This window comes from Struthio camelus, chromosome 1, assembly GCF_040807025.1.
Source record: "Struthio camelus isolate bStrCam1 chromosome 1, bStrCam1.hap1, whole genome shotgun sequence".
Classification (NCBI taxonomy): domain Eukaryota; kingdom Metazoa; phylum Chordata; class Aves; order Struthioniformes; family Struthionidae; genus Struthio; species Struthio camelus.
The window spans coordinates 166,816,258-166,834,105 of record NC_090942.1 but is presented as its reverse complement, the minus strand read 5'-3'; the positions used below and the strand labels follow the sequence as shown (position 1 = coordinate 166,834,105).

Below are 17,848 nucleotides of genomic sequence, written 5' to 3'. Positions count from 1 at the left end.
AGAAGATAAGAACATCAGATGCATCAAGAGAATTAAGCCAGTTTTCTGAGTTAGAAATGTGGGCCAAAAAGGGCCTCTGCAAAACAATGCTAACAAGATCCCACTATAAAAGTTTCATCAGTTCTAGACATCACAGTACCAGTGAGCTCCTTTACAGGAAGTAAAGAGAAAAGTAAAGTACCAGAGGAAATTATTTGTGAAAACAGTAAAAGAATGAGCATAGAAAGTGTGACCTAACACAATATAAAGAAGAATAGGATAGATAGGATAGATGTCTACAGATATCTAAGTGATGTAAATACCAAGAAAATAATGGAACTGTTTAGTGTGATATGAGATAGCTTATTAGGAATAATCAGGTGAAATTAAGCAGCAAAAAAATTACACTACATCTGAAAAAATATTCTAATAGTAATGTATAATAGACAATGAAATAGCTTTCTAAGAAAGGTGGGAAAAATATATCGTCTGAGCTATTTTCAAACTGAACTGAACATCACTGGAGAATTTATACTGTAGGTAGTAATTCTGCATTGGGAGTGGAATGACTGAAAAGATCTTTAAGGTTCTAATTTCTCTGATTCACCTAAGGTAATATGAACAATATATTCAGTACAGCATGTATCTGTCAGGTTTTTTTTATTTTTAATTTACTAACAATGGGATGCCGATGTACTTACAACTTACTTCTGATGGAACTATTTAAACATCTCGTGGCTTAAGAAAGAAGCAACAAGACAGAAATTATACGAATGCACTGTGTTTTACTCATTCTTTCATGTCTAATATTCAGACAGATTTCTCAATGACTGAGTACATTTTCTGAGAGTCTAGTTCAGAAGAACATCTTACATTCAGCTCCCATAGAGTAATGGAAAAATAATAACCATAGACAAGAATTACTATTTTACGTAGTCTTTGCTACTTTCTTTAGTGTTTGCATACCTGAACAAAAATAAGACGCAATTCGTCTCCCAATAACAGTGCACTAAATTATTTAGAATTGCTCAAAGTTATAGAAAGAAGCCAAAGCATTTTTACTATGGTCATTTTTTCAGTCCATGGGAAAAAATGTATGTTATGAGAAATGTCCAAATAAATCTAGTGAACCTGCAGTTCACCCTACAAAATTCATTTTGTTGCTATCAGCTACAAGATGACAACTGCCTGTCAATATCTTTTTCATACATATATTGTACATAATATTAAAATGATTTCTGGTGCTGTTCTACATAAAACAGAAGGTTAGAGACAAATCCCACAGGAGTAATAGAAAATAATCCGTTATTACAGAATTAGGTGGAAAACAAGTTAGCTCGTTGAAACTATTGAGAATCCTTTTTTTACTTTTTTGAGGGAGGGGTGACTGATGCAGCTGTGAATCAAAATGACCGCATAGCTGATCAGAAGTAGTGAAACCAGTATAATTCTTAAATCTACCTGTTCTCATAACTGAAATTAATCCTAGATAATAAAAGGTTCGATCTGATTATCTGCACTTATTTACCTACACTCTCTTTTTAAAGTTTGGCTTATTAATTAATTTATAATTCAGTTGGCAGAGATAATTTTGGATCCCTGTCCTTCCTGCAAGAACTCTTGATGTGCTTTTCATTATATCATTGTTTATTGACTAGCCTTCAGATACCAGCCCTACGAGTGTAAGCCAGAAACCTGGACTTCCCCTTCATAACTAAGTACCTTAAATGCGAAGATAGAGACCCATCTCTTTCATTCTTTGCAGCCAGTTGAATAAAATATTCCATAGAAACAACCTTGAAAAAGATCAGGCACATAACCACAGCAGAAGTTGTTATGGTGTTATTCCAGCAGGTAGGAGTTTGAGCCTCCTAAAACCACTGAAAAAGAATTAAAATGAGTCTCCCACATTTTGAGAAGTTTTACTGCTTAAAGACACCTTGAGAAATATGTTCTCTCATTACTGCTTTAAAGAAACTCTGTGCTCTGGGAACAGTTACTGAAACAATCTTAGAAGGGCAGAGAGGGTCCCTGTCAGACTTGCTCATAGTTAGGCACCACATACAAGATCCAGGATATGCCTTTTCTGTGTAGAACTAGGAATACTTTTGACCCTCCATTGCCACATGATCCGTAATCTGTCCCAGATCTGTAGGATGAGAACATTGAGAACATATCTTAGAGAACACTGGCAATAGGCAGCGCCAAAGTCTGACCCTACACAAACTTCAGAACATTTCTAAATGCTTTCTAAAGCTGAATAACGGCAATGGAAATAGCAGCGCTACCTTCACTCAACATGATAACGTGGATAGTGAGATTCATAGGCTTTTCACTGGAAAGCCAACATGCTGCTGGCATCCCTGTGCTGTTCCTGGGCTGTCTCCAGGACTTCAGGAGCATGTTAACAAGTAAAAACATTAACATGGACATTCAGGTGGAAGGTTTAATAAATGAATCTGGTCCCCATTTACATTTCAGGGTTTTAAGTAATGGATATTGCTAATGGTTGCCAAATCTAGTGAACCTGAAGAGCAAGGAGGATTCCTCTCTTCTAGATCAGCTAGATGTGAGGCTATTTCTTTTCCCCCTTTTCAGGTCCAGATATTAGTGAGGCTGTGCAAGTGCACGCATACATGGTGCACACCTGGCTGACCACCTAGGTCAACAGAGAGCAGTACTTTCACCAGCACCCACATAAGTGCAAAGAGCACTCATATAACCATGAACACAGACAGCCCAACGCTGTTCCTCTTCTATGGCTCATCAGGACTGACGTTTGCTAGAGGGATATGGACACATCCCTTGATTCACATGCACACTCACATCTGTGGATCCCTTGTCCCCCAGACCAGCTATTAAGCCCATCCAGGCTTGAAACCCACACCCTGAACCCTTTACCCAGTCTACAGCTCGGACCTTGATTCTTCCCAGATTCTGGTCTCCTAACTCTTGCCAGCTAGTCTAGCTTGAAGTTCACTAGCAGAACATATATATGCACCCATACACACACACACGCACACAGAGGCAGCATGCTCACGTTATAATTCTCAGTCAGAAAATTGTTAAGAATAGAGTGTAATAAGAAAATAGAGCGGACTGCAGTGATCAAGTGGCAGGCAAGTGTACTGACCACCCGTACTTCCATATGACCAGCCCTTTTATCTCACTTCTTCTCCATTTTCCCATGCTTGTTCTTTCCCAAGCCACCTTGATCTATCGACTCTTATCTTCTCTCATATAACGACCCACCCTGATTGCTTTTCTCTCATTGGTCCCTGTTTAGCTACATCCACACCCAAATTTGGGATTGCTAATATGGTTAATGGTTATAGTTAAGGTAATACTGATCTTATATGATGTTACTGATAGGGCTGCTGACATGTTGTTGGCCTTGCAAGACCTTATTCCTTGAAAGGTCCCCCGTACTCCCCTCCAGCTCCCTGTGATTCTCAGCAGTGGCTCACATTACCCCTCTTAACTGTCAGTGAAATCCAGCCATTCCTCACAGCACTGACTGTGATTTTTGTTCAGCTTCCCACTCCATTATTTTTTCATTTCCAGGAAAATCTCATGCCATGTCCAGCAGTTTCTCTTGTTTTGTTCAGTTAGCTAAACCTCAGGCCAGGGTGTACTACTCTGCCTGCATACCTTAATAGATAATCTTAACAGAATATAGATAAACATATATCCAGACAATGAATGTTGAAATCCCCTTTACGCAGATGCAAAGTACCAAAAAAAAGGAGCAAGATGTAGGGGCAGGACTGAGAATTATAATATTATTATGCCAATACTTATGTAGAGATTAATGATAATCAGAGAGGAAATCTGTCGTTTCAGCTACATCAAAATAGAACCACACAATGTTTTCATACAAATAATAATGTGACAAGGGGTCTGTGGACCCTAAGGAAAACAGTAGTTTTGGCATCCCTGGTGTGGCTTATTCTGGTTTTCTGAGAAAAGAGTTCTTAGCACCTCATTAAACAAAAGGTGAAGTTTGACTTTCCTCTTCTCCTTGAATTTTACTAGTAAATCATAGTCTGGCAGTAAAAAGTTTTGGCAGAGTATTACAGGGATGCATTTCCATTGTTATTATATTTTTTAGAAGTCAATATGTACCTATAATTCAACTTTCAATTTTATTTTTTGTTTTGTTCCATTACTTTAACATTTAACACTGTGAAGGCTTCGTAGCCGTTTTTCATATTTACTGTCATAATGGAAAATTCATTATATTTTATCTACATGACATAGTAAATATAATCCAAACTCCCACCTCCTCCTGCCCTTGGTCAGAAGAATGGGAAGCCACCCGAAAAGCATTTCTTTGCAACCCAGTATATTTACAGTTACATTCTTTTCCAAAACTGCCATTGCCACTCTCCAGGTCATGTTCTACTGCAATAAGCTGCTCGGTCTGTTTGCCACTGATTCTTCTCTCTTTTCCTGTAATCTTAACATATAAAGTACTTTGAAGCTTTCCAAATAAAATTTATCCTTACTTTCTTTCACAAGACAATATGTGAATAAGCACTTCGCATTTCTTCATAGTGAATTGTTAGGACCAGGTAAATAAGGCTAGAAAGTTCCTCCTAGGAAGTATAAGGTAAGATCTTCCTTCCTCCTGAAACAAAATGTACTTTGAGATTTTTTTGAAGGGCATGCATTCTCAGTAATTTACCGTTCTTCATCTCCCTGAAGAAACAGTGCATTAAGAGCATTCATCCTCGGATGCTTTTCTGGAATTCCCTGGGGAAAGCTAAGCCACTTGTGGGATCTCATTGATAATTTAAAAGTAGAAGATTAACAGAGATGTGCATGAAAAGAAAAAATGATGTCACAGCCAGACTAACACAGACCAAAAGCTACCTTCCCTTGTCAGTTCCCTGAGTCTTTAAGGGAGCAAGAGGCAAAGCACAGAAAAGAAAACTTCCTCCTCTCACATTTTCCTAATGGCAGAAAGGTGGCAAGAAAAGGGAGTTGGTTGGATTGGTTGGTTTAACTTTGTGTTTCATTCTGGTTTGGGGGTTTTTTTTAGTTGTCATATATCTCATAAATCAGTGTCCTTGTCCCTGTTCCCTTTGTTTCAACATGAGATTTACTAGAAAGCTTTCTGGAAACCTGCCCTGAAGGAAATGTAACATATACAAGAAGATATCACTTTTGGTGTAAAGATAACTAAAGGACAATGACCTGATGTAGTTCACAGGAAATATAGGCAGATTCTTGTCTATTTATGTTATTAATCATTTTTTCACTTGGAGATCCTCAAAGTTCACAGAACATTAACATATCTTGAAATTCATACATCTTTCTGAATTTTTAAATTAAACAATTAACTTAGCATCATGACCAGCTGTGTCCTGTGCTTTTCATTAAAATAGCAGCTATAAAACCTTTTTTTAATGCTTTCTGTGAAGTAAACCAAAACAAAGTAAATTTCCTCAGGATCTCTTTTATATTTTGCTTAGACCGAAACAGCATCCTTCTAAGAGCCACAAGAAAAAGACCATGATATTTCTTTGTGTGGGTAAGAGAATACTGCGTAAGTTCCCTAGAGCCGCTGTGCTCCACGAACAGTGATGTTTCATGGCAAGTCATTCCGTGGGACTACACCCTGCCATTGTAATAGGCTTGGTTTTACCAGCCTAGGGTCCCAGAAAGTCCCTACTCCTGTTTTTAGCAGTATGCACCCAATACAACTAGCCAAAAGTTGCAGCGCTGAGTGCGAATGTAGCATGCTGTGTGCTCTGCACCGTCTCAGAAGTGCTTTGCAAGCCTGTGTGCTCCAGCTTCAGGAATAGCTGATAAAATAGTGAGCAATTGGTCATGTTTTTGTTCCAGAGTTGCTAACAAACCCATGATGCAAAAATCACTTAAACCTAGGTCTTGTTCCGCTTGTCCTTCAACTAGATGCAAGCTATTTGCCAAGTTCTATAGAGAAAAGGAAGAAAAGTACTTAGCCTTAGCAAAGCAGATTTTGAAAAACACATAAGAAGTAAAATTAAAGAACGTGCATATTTGAATAAGTCAGTGCAAATTTGTTAACAACATCAAAAGTAGGTAGTCAATTAATGGCTACCAATCATTAGTTTTTTTATAGCACAGACAATAACTAAGCTCTCTGTGTATACTATCTGAGCTGACTGAGAAATTATTAAACCCACACAGAGTCCCCCTGAACTCAGCTAGGCTTTCTTTGGGTTCAAGGGTCTGTTCTTAAGAATTAAGATTTCAAAACTGAGACTCATAAATTCTCTTGATTTTTTTTGAAATCTTTCCAGCTGCTCCTGTAATAATATTCATAATGTTCTTAGGAGAAACAAGAAAGCTGATGCAATAAAGCATTGTACATATTGTTATATGATTATAGATTTGAAGGGTTTATGCCTAGGATGGACCATGGCATCATTTTGATTGACCTCTCATAAATCTCAGGCCATTGCATTTCACCTGATTGCTACTATATTCAGCCTAACAGGTTTTATTTCATTAAACCGTATCGGTTATCTTGGGTTTACATATTGCATGTGTTCATATAGAACTGTGCAAGTGAATAACAAGGGCTTGCGCTGGAGTGTGGGTTAGGGTTAGAAACCAAGAGGATGCAAGTTAATAAACTGAAGGAATATTTTCCAAATATACAAAGACATGTATATTTTACGCAAGTCATCTGAACTTGTGAGGAAGAAAATACTTTGTACCAGACCACACTATCAAATTCTCTTTGCATTTGGAGAAATTGCTAAATTATTGTGGGAATCTTTAAGTTTGTACCTGTGCGTATCTGTGTGTGTATGAAAACTGTTTTGGTTTCTCTGTCAAAGTTAGGTGCTGTTTTCAGTTTTCAGAGAAAACTGAAAAGGGTTTAATTTAAAAAGATTTTAAAATAATGCCAGCCCAAATAACACTTCTGTTAGAAACTAAAAGCCTGCTATCTTATCATTTCTCACAGTTAGCAACAAGTGTTTTATGCCTCACTCCAAATAACGAGAAATCCACTCTTTCTAACCTAAAAGTATTGTGAAATATTAGACCCGAATTTTCAAAGGTGCTTGGTACCAAATGCCAAGTGATTTCAATTTCACTGGGATTTTTAGGCACATATTGACTGTATCTAAAATGTGAACGTGTCCTAACCCTCAGGTCCAGCTGTGCCTGGGAATCCATGGCTCAACTGTCTCTTCTTCCCATATGTCCACACAGCCAGGTTTCTGTGGAAAGGAAGGATGCAGGCTGGAAAGGAGTCCCAGGATTGTGCAGCCAAGGGCACAGCTAACACTATCATCAGAGCTATGGGATACTCCACACCTCCTGGAGAGAGCTGCCATGGGTCTGGTACTTACAAGAGCAAAACACAAGTAGGGTCTGGTTTTGGAAGGCAGTCTGGTTAATACCAGAGCATCCAGAGTCTAAGTCTGAGGGGTAAAGAAAGCATATGAAATTTTTTGTTTATTGTGTTAAAATTGCAGATGGATTCTGTTTAAATGCTGGAAATTTAAAATGTTAACTCAAGAGAGAGAAGGATCAAATGTGATGTTCAAAGGGATAGTATATGTGATGTGCAAAGGTATAGTATAATTGAAGTTTATGACATGGCTTTTGCAACAAAAATTGTGATGAATCTGTGTCTGTGCATAGACAATGTATAAAAATGGTGTATGATGTATGAACAAAACCTTTCTATTGCTATTAATTAATTTTCAGTTTCTTAGTTTTTAATTGTTAGTGAACACACCTAGATAAAATTATTTTGGAGTGATGCACCAATGTAAATTAGGCCAACAGTTGTTTTTAAGTTCCAAAACATACAGAGAATATATCTTTCTGCACACAATTTTCAGCCACATTTTCAAAACATAACAAGGCAACCATGGTTTATACCTATATGCTATGGCAGAAATCCAATATTCATCTGCTGTTCATATTGCAAGAAAATGAGATCATTAAGGTCAGAAAGAACAGCTGCTTTAATTATAACATCCTGATATATCGTATCAAAGTTTTCATCGTCTCAGACAAACTCTAAGAACATACCCCAGGGATTCATTTCTATCAACCTGCTTTTTCTCAGGAAGAAGATTATATAAGCGCGCGCGCTCCAGAGCACGGGCTGTTTGAGTGTTGTGATGCTATGTAGAAATAATTTTACCCCGAGCTCGATAATGCTACGGCAACTCTTATGAGTCTAACTTGTAGAATCTTGAGTCCTTTTTCTGTGGTGGCAGTGGTAGGGGAAGATATTTTCGGCAGTCAGGAAGTGGCACTGCGGAGACAGGTTTCGCTGCGTACCGATATGCACAGTGCTGCTGCCATACGCCCGCGGCACGCTGCCTGCCCCAGAGCAGTCGCCATCCCCATCTCCAGCTGGGGAAGCTGGCTGGTCTGAGGCACCTGGAGGTATCCCTGCTTTAAGGGAATGGCTGCTTTGTGTTTTAACAGATGCTATGCTTCTGGTAGCGGAGAGATTAGAAGGACCATTCAACATTGAATCAGTCATGGATCCTATTGATGTCAAGATTTCTGAAGCCATCATGAACATGCAAGAAAACAGCATGCAGGTGTCAGCAAAGGTACTGTGTGAGTCACTCCTCCTCTCTTTCCGAGTGTCACAAGCAGGGGGAAAATCTTCTCCTTCAGTTTCTATCCAGGTTTTACCAGATCGACCGGACCACTAGAACTTAAATTTGTTTGTTCAACAATTCACCGGGCTGTCTTTGAATCCTTTCTCTAGTTAAACAAGCGTAGAAGTTTTCAAACAGAAGTGAGAAGGAGAAAAGTACTGTTTAGTAAACTGCAAATTAATAGCTGCAAGTGGTTTGAGAAAACAGAGACTGCTGAAAATTGCTGGTGGCTCTGTAAGTAATATCCTGCTGAGTACATTTGATAACTTCTGCTCATGTCTCATCTGTGATTTTCCATATTAACATCCAAACACACATTTTGATCTGTCTAGGTCAGACTGCAGTACAATGTCTTTGAGGTGAACACATGAAGCGTTCCACTTAACCTCCTTTAATAGCCACTCAAGGGAAATATCATTATGTTGGACAGCCTCTGATTACTAAACCTTAGTTTGATGGAGTTTTGTCTGGATCCTGACATGAAAATAAACAGAGTTAATGATACTAGCTTCCTTCTTTCCGTTTTTAGCATGTGTGTATAGACAGATCACCAACGTCTCTGAACGCCATATTAATAAGGTCCTTTGAATTCAGCTACAGGTGCTGTTGAGCCAGGAGTTAACAATTAATGCCTTTTCCTTCATATTCATCAGTGCACTGCAGTTCAGAATCTGAAGTCAACGGTTTGCCAGGTTCTCTGTATTAAGGGTTTCCATCTCCCATTGATCTCCCAATAATCAGTTAGGTGCTGGCTAGACCGCTATCCAAGTCAGTGAATTTCCATTGCTTGGAAGGAAACAACTGTAGCTGGGAAAAACATGAGGGTGAAAGACAGGAGGCTGAGGTTAATATTATTCCTGCCAGCCCAAAATTAGGTGCTCTTTATGGGCCCAGTGCTGCAGGATGCTAAGGGTTTCCTTCAAGAGGCTCTTTACTTTCAACCTACATGAAGTTACTTAGGTTTTAAAAGCAGTCTACATCCTGCAAGATGAGACTTTGTTTTGGCAGCAGCAATCAAGCAGTTTGTCAACCAAATTCTCTCAAATGCTTTGCGAAGCTTAGCAAATTCAGCTCTTACCTCAAAAAAGAAACAAAAAATATTTTCACTAAAAACTCACCCAAAGCTCAGGTGTGTTTCATTTTCCTTTTTACTTGCTTCGTTCTCACAGTTTTTCCATTAGTCAGGAAACAGCATTTCCTGCCAGAATCCAGTGACATCACCTTGACATAAGCTCATCTCACTACTCATTTGCAATAGAGCGGACTTTGTCCTATCCCTGAGAAATATTTTATTTGCTCTAAAAGTTAATAAATCACAGAAATTCCATTTGCAGTTCAAAGTTTTTCTTCTAAGAGAAATCTTAGCCAATATTTTTTTAAATCTTGAGAAACAGAAACCAAACTATAGCAGTGAAATTTATTTTACTATATTTTCATAGATAACAGAGCTATCTGTGCATAGGAACTTCTGTATTTTATATGTAGACCATTTTTCTCCTGGAAAGTGATTTCCTTATTTTCCTAGGTTATATCCATCTTTTTCAGGTCTTAACTCATGAAAGTGCTTTAATGTTCGGCAAAGTCTTTGGGTTCAGTGCTGTGATATTCTATGTCATATCAGATCTATAAAGATGATACATGAGCAGACTTTGAATCAATTATCTGTAGTCTAATTTTTTCCCTTATACATACTTGACTGCTTACATAGAGCTTCAGTGAAGATGACAGATACCTTGCCAGATGTAATGGGGTGCATGGAATGCAATTGCAGACCTAATCTAGGAAAAGATCCACACTTGTCAATTATTCTGAGACTCCAGTCAGAAAACTTCAGGCAGGATGTTAAAAACCACACTATTTTCTTTTTCTTCAAACAATTTTGCACTCTGCATTCAACTTTACTGTGCTGAAAACGTGGTAAGTAGCAACCACAACCATTTTTCCACAAGTCAGTGTGTTTTCACATGGGAATATGACATTGCAATGATTGATAAAAGTCATGGCTACAGCACCTGCACAGAGCAGATGATACTTCACCACTGACGTGCAGCTACTTCCATTGGAAAATCTGGTTGATATCTGGCATAAGGCTCTGTACTACACTCACTAGAATTTAGGGCCATTTAGCTACTGTTAGATGTTGTTGTTCCTCTCATCAAATGAATGGAACAAATAACAGTGAAACAAGTAACAATGAACAGTTTCTTTATCAAGGACCACTCCCTAATTCCAAGTTCTTTGCCAGCAGAAGACCTGGAGTTCGTTTAATTCAAAACCCTCTTCTATTTTGAATATTTCTATAAAATTGTCCTATTCCAAAGGTCATTACCATTAAATTGCAGTACTAGTTTGTGTTTGTGTTGCAAGGTGATGTTTTATATTATACTAACAGCAATTAATTTATTTGAGAAAAATGTGTTTGTTTGGCATAACACAGTTACTGTACGTTACTGTGCACGTGGAGGCAAAATTAAATAAGTAATAATGTATGATTTTCAACATAACAGGTAGAAAAAAGTAAGGAAGAATGCATGCTTTTATGTGACTGATGAGGTCTTCAATTTTAGAGATCAACAGAAAAATATATCATGAACTTCCTAAGTCTCTAGTTTTATGGTTTATCTTTCCATTCTTTACTTGATGTAGTACTGAGGATTTTGTCCAATTTCTTTTTCCTATAAATATGCACCTTTTATTCAGCACTATTCTTCTGAGAAATAGTCTTCATGGTTATGGCTATACTGATAAATAAAAGGGGGACAAGGACCAGTGCCCGACCTTGAGACCAACTGGCACAGACTGATTCATATCTGTGCTGCTGAGAGCTACCTTCTTTGGAGCTATTTCATTCTGTAACAAGCTAGTTGGGGCAGTCCAAGGAAAAGCCAATGAGTTAACAGTTAATCAGTGTGGACAGTCAGGGCTTATGGCTCAAGTTCTCACCTTGTCTTTCATTTCCTTAATAGAGACAAACCCTCTGTCTTCCACTCTTGATGGGCATACATTGATATCATTGAGACAGAGAATTATAGAGGTGCCACATGTACCTCTTCTGTCTTTGTTTTTCTGACCAAGGACACATAGGCGCAGTCATATCCTAATTCTGATCACTTCATAAAATGGAGCATCTCTGTTCCATCAGCTCTCAGCCATCAACATTTATTGTTTGTTTGCTGATAGGAGTTGATTATTTTAACAAAGTTCACATTAGCTAGGTACTAGCGTTATGCTCTAATTCATCTTGAAGCTGGAATCCTCTATTTTCTTGGTATTTTTCTGCAATCTGTATATTCAGGACCAGCTGTTCAAAAAGTCTGACCACAAACCTCTAGGCTGCAAATAATACTGCTCATCTTGTGAGGCTGTCACGTCCCTGAACGACATCCATATGAGGTCCTTATTTTGCCTCAAGGAGAGTCACATTCCTGACAGCTGCAACATCTGCAGATGCTTTTCAGAAAGGAGCAGTGGTCTAGCAAGTCATGCCACAAGCCTTTCTGGTGGAGGAATCTATGTGCCCTGAATCAGAGCCTGGTTTCCCTCCTCCAAAAAAGGAACGGGCTGAAGATCATCAAAAGCAGCATCTATAGCTTCATCATTTAACATCTGCAGCCATTCTGACAGAGTGCCTTCTGCAAACCAAAGCCACGCCATGTGCAGAAAGAGCCAGTCTGGTCTGTTTCAGATGCCAGGTAACACTTCTGCATTTTCTAAGAGTAGGCTTTGTGATATAGGTCCACCCAAACTTCAGTGGAGTTGCCTGAGGGCTGCCTCTGGTAACAATCAGGTTACCATAGACTTACCCTGGGTTTCCCCTGGTAATTTCTGAGATACGTTAACATCTGCATTATTGAAATAATACTCTTTGTCATTCATCAGTGATGCTCATTGATATTTGAACATTACAGTGCCAAAGTTAGTACAGCTCCAGGTAATAAGCTGCTCCATGCTCAGCAGTAGCTTGGTTATTTCTCAGGTAAGAGCATTATATTCTACATATTGTTTGTACTTAAGATTTAGTCAGAGGAGATATTCACCTCATTCTTATTCTCCTCATAGATGTAATTCAGGGACTCATATTCAGAGGGTCAAAACATATCCATGTAATATTTTTAATAGCTTTATCCTAACCAAAACAAACTGGGATCTGGACCTTCAAAATCTTCCCATAAAGCTGTCATTACCTTTACCTCTGATTCTGTGTTTCCTGCTTCAAGTCAAAGAGTAAATCCTACATCTGCTCCATTTTAACAACATGAATGTTTAGTAAATGACATCTGCAGAGATTGCTTGTTACAGGGAGTGAAGGAAAACTCACAAAACAGCAGAAAAGATGCTATAACATCCATTTTTCTTCAAAATGGAGAAAATTCACATTCTGAGTGAATCAGCATAATTTTGTCTTCATTGCTATGCAAAACACAACACGTTGGACTATTTTCTGCCTTTTAGAACCGATTGGTTCTACACCAACATGTCTGGCTGCTCTAAGTGTCATTTGGCTACCGTGCCAAGATTTCTGCTCCTTCATAAAGGCTCTCACTGGAGTCGAGTGTATCACTGGTGGATCTTAAATCTTATTTTATCCAAGGTGATGGATATGTCATTTTAACCTGTAAATATGTGTTCCTTTCTTGGCAATTACCTCAGCTAAAAGAATGAATGAGCTCCAGGACATAGCAGACTACCTATGCATTATTTATAAGAAGGAAATCTCCATAAAACTACATCCAGGTTTCTTCTTAAAATAGCCCCAGAGTTTTATGTTAACAAACCTCTTTGTGTATTTGTGTTCCTCCCAGAGCCCTGTGCAGGAAAAATATAATGGCGTTCTTCAGCAAAAAATCAATACTGTTCTACCTGATTATGAGAGAGTCAATGGAACAGAGTCATACAGAGATACTCAAAAGGAAACGCTGCGCACAAGCACATATCTAAATAACAGCATGCCTCAAAAGTTCACAGAGGATGAATTCTTCTGCTGGGATTCAAACCACTGAGTTGTCCTGGGAAAAGAACTATTTTTTCACAATAAGACAAGGTCATACTAAAGTCGATCTTCTATTTAGCCAGCTCTCTAGATATAATTCCGCATTGGCCATGTTGACTTGATCTCATGGCTTGGTTCACATCCCGAAACAACACAGAGGTTTAGTGTTGTTTGAAACACTCAAGGATATTGCATCTGAGTTTTACCTGCCAGTTCAAAAGGGAATTGGTCTTCCAGCGGTCCTCTGTGAAGACAGTCTTAGCAGATATCTCAGATACCCTAGGACACCACAAATGATTATAGATGCTGATGCATGGGCAACCAGACAGAGCTTTTGATCTCCATTGCCTAAAATGGGAGCTTAGATATTTAGCTTAAATATAGACACCTATATGCACACACCTAAATTTAGCTTTCTTAATTTCAAAACGAATACCTTCTCTAAATTCAGATGCGATAAACTGTACATATTACATATAAAGTGCTTTTTTTTAAAGAGAGTAGATTTATGCTGCCAATTCACAGCATATAAAAAGCGAAACCTAAATATTTTTCCTGAAATTGGTAAGTATCTCTGAATATCTCACTAAGGAAAATATTTCATGTGTGTTTTCTTAGAAAGTATTTGTTAATTTCAGGTATCAGTTTTACATTTTGTATTCTGTCAGTTAATACCTGGAGGCAAATTAGAAATTGTCTCTTTTGCACTGCAAATATAGTTACTGAATAGCTTATCCTTACAGCATTTCTGCTAGCTCACTTTGAAAGTAAATTATTCCTTCTCCCCTAATGTAAAAATGACCATTTAATTTCCACCTCTATTATTTCCTGGTTGTGTGTAATTTTATTCATACAAAACTCTTATGCTACAAGTAACAACTATTTGTATGACTATTTATATGTATCTAAATGCCACATATTCTATGCTGTTTTATTTTCAGTATGCCACAAGAAAAGTAAAATATAAATTATTCAGACTCATAGTTTCTCTGCATGGTCATAAAGGTAGCCTAACTGTCACACACACTGTGAAATTTAAGGAGAGCATTTCAGTGTCCTCATTTTCCCTTACCCTGAGAGCCAGGTCCCATATTTTGACTAACTGCCACTTGTATTTGTAAGCAGGTACCTGAATGCTTAAATGACTAAAGGAGATTTCGTAGCTATCTAAATAAACAGTTATGTTTTCTGCTCATAATTTATCTTCAATCAAAAGAAATGAGTATATTATTGTAAGTACAACTGATGCCCTCAGCACATATATTTGGCCCTTAAAAGTGTATAGTATTTCTCATAATCCTCTGTAAATTCTGAATATTGATTATGGCCTAAATTTCTAAAAAAATTTAGAACTTTTCAAACTCTAATCATCTTTCCTAGTTGGTTAAATTAATTTATTGTCCAATTATCCTCATGATTCGGGAGGCTAAAAGCTATTCAGAAAATCTTACAGATAGATGGTCTCAAAACAGGCTAAGCAATGTTTCATGCATAAATTACAGATCCCAACAGCCATACAACAGCTGACTTGCTGGACTTGGAGCCAAAACAGACGTGATGACTGGATATAAATTTAGCATAAGTCAGTTTCTTTCAACAAATTTTGAATCTTTTGAGGCCTCTAAACTAATATCAGGAAACCTAGCCAAGAGCTAATTGTAATGAATGCTGAAAGCAACAAAAGTCATGATATCCATACCTACTTCAGGAGAGAACCACTCAGGGCAGAAAATTGCCTAAAAGTGAGACAGGAGCCTTGGGGATCATTGGCTCAAAACATAGCTACCTTCTTATTTGCTGTACAAAAAAGGAGTACTCTGGTCCCACCAATAATGCACAGCATTTGCACCACGACAAAATTCATCTGGGCCAATAGTCAGTATTTGATATTAGAGTTTAGTAAAAAATATCTTACAGGAAATTCTGAAGTTTAATTTTTTTTCATTCTCAAAGGAGGCAAAATGTTGAAGCAGACGAAATATGCTCACAAAAAACAAAAGATAATTCCAGAAGTGAAAAAGTCGGTATGAAAGCAAACAGCAGGATCCTTCTCCATCAGAGCACTTAAAAAATTTAATTCTGTGAATATTCTACCTCCCTTCAACAGAGCAGCTTCTGTAAGAGCTTCTCTGAGATTTATGCCTGATATCCAGTAGTCAGATGTGTCCTCTGTGTCCTTTAGTATGCCCAATATATATGCTACTGAAACTTTTTTCCAAACAGGAGTATATGAAAAATTTCATAACCCTGAAAATTATTTTTATACCTAGAAAACAAACACACTAGCAGAAAATAACTCTCACTATTGCCCACTCTATATGCCTCAACCCTCATCTGGAGAAAGGCCTGCTAGGGAATAAGAAAGTAATCCAGTTATAAGACTATTTCACTATTGACCTTTTCTCTGAGACTACAAACAAGATTGCTAGGCAGGGATAGCCGTGGACAGGGATTCTGAATGAGCTATGATTCTGGAGAAATACCCCTTTTAACAAAATCTGAAACAATTATCAACTGAGTCCTGCCACAAAGGACTTCCTTTTGTTCATTTCTCTTCCTGAGCAGATAGCAATTAAAATGCTTTCAGGTGTTAACTTAGTACAACCACCTTCCTGAACTGATTTAAGTGTTTTTACGGTCCCTGTATAGTGCTATACTTGCACTGAGTAATTAATAATGCTTAATTATTAATCTGAGTTTTAATACAGAGAGAGTGCTCAATTCACTATTAACAGATTGTCAATCAAAGCTAAAGTTTCAAATGTGTGAAATAGAGAATACCTCTGTAAAATATCAGCCTCTCTTATTCTGTGACTGTCATACAACCTACAATATTTTTTCCAGGTTTTCCAAGGATGTGGCCAGCCTAAACCAGCACCTGCACTGAGATCTTCTCGTTCTGTCCCTGAGAACTTCAATACCCGGTTTAGACCATATAACCCGGAGGAGCGACCTACAACTGCTGCTGGCACAAGTTTGGATAGGCTGGTAAGGCAAAACATGTGCCATTTTTGAATTAGTAGAAATGGCTCGGTAATATGGTAGAAAAGTGGTAATCTCCTGTTAAAGGTTTCTTAATAATTTCATAATCACTCTATATAGTTTCTATGCCAAGTGTTCTACTGTTCAGTAAATCTTTCTTTCCCCATTGGAAATAGTACAGAATTGCATTCTAGAGGACCAATATGACTCAGATTTTATGTATATGTATTAGAAATATTAGAAGAGAATAAGCTCCTTCCTGCAGGCCAAAGAACAAATGAGCCAAGACAAATACTTTGCAGTATGAATGCGCCTTGAAAAGCTATCTACATCAGATATTTTAAAAATATTAAATTAATTTTTAGCAGCCAGTTCTTTAACATATACACTCATAACTTGCACGTTCATTTATTCCACTTTTGACTTAATTGTAAAATTACCACTGCTTTGTTTCTATCAGTCCCACAAATTGACTTTTATCAGCCAGAACATCAGTGACCATTAATCTTGCTTTATTTATTCAAGCATTTAAAAACATGACTTTAACATACGATTGTTTTCTCTACAACCCACTGGATTGACATCTCACACTTCACTCTTCCTGCTACTTATACATCTATAGATTTCTAGTGGGCTAATTATTATAGCTGTTAATAGTATCTCAGCAATTATCTTGAGGTAAAGCCAATGGGAAAAATTTAAGAGTTGTACGGCATCTGAATCAAAACAAACCGTATCACATGATTTCACCTTGCTGAGCATGTCGCTGAATGCCTGGGCACTGTTGCTCCTGTTGCTTTTGCAGACTTTCAGCTTGTGTCAGAAACCAGACAGTCGTGCTCAGGGCTGTAGCAAGAGGAGCACCTGGGAACAGCCACCGCCAGCCAGGGAGTTGAGGTTTCAGGGAATTGTGTTCCTACTGGGTGCATCGCCTGTACCTCAGCCTTCCCTGATGCTTGTCAGCTCTGCACACGTGCCTTTCCATGCTGGGTTCAGAGAACCAGCTCTTGTGTCCTAGAACTGGCCAAGGTGAAGTGAACTGTCACTGAAGCCAGTAGGTTTCATTCATGCTCTGCACAAACTTAAAGGTTGCAAGAAGAGGAAGTGCGAGGAAGAGCACGAAAAGGAGGGTTGATAGCACAGTACAGCTTGGATTACTACTATATAGTAAGAGCAGTTAAAGTATTTTTGCAATGAAAAAGAGAAATTCAAGAGGCAATCCATATTCACATAATGAGAATACTTCCAAACACATTAACATCTTTTG

At 38.0% G+C, this 17,848-nt stretch overlaps 1 protein-coding gene and 1 long non-coding RNA gene across 6 annotated transcripts in view; one reads left to right on the top strand and one right to left on the bottom strand.

Annotated features, from left to right (window-relative positions):
* LOC104139285 (uncharacterized) overlaps positions 1-9,856 on the bottom strand; it is a 48,446-nt gene extending 38,590 nt beyond the window's left edge. For 3 of the 5 annotated variants that reach the window (XR_011138112.1, XR_011138115.1, XR_011138113.1), the window contains exon 1: positions 9,728-9,841. This is a non-coding gene — a long non-coding RNA (uncharacterized lncRNA). Of the gene's footprint in view, positions 1-9,727 lie in introns of all 5 variants that reach the window. The other 2 variants (XR_011138114.1, XR_011138111.1) reach the window with 2 other exon arrangements.
* Positions 1-17,848, top strand: part of GPC6 (glypican 6) — a 773,736-nt gene that overhangs the window by 684,011 nt on the left and 71,877 nt on the right. Inside the window, exons 5-6 of the mRNA XM_068929039.1 lie at positions 8,428-8,558; positions 16,444-16,587. Coding sequence (XP_068785140.1) covers positions 8,428-8,558; positions 16,444-16,587 — 275 coding nt within the window. The remainder of the gene's footprint in view (positions 1-8,427; positions 8,559-16,443; positions 16,588-17,848) is intronic.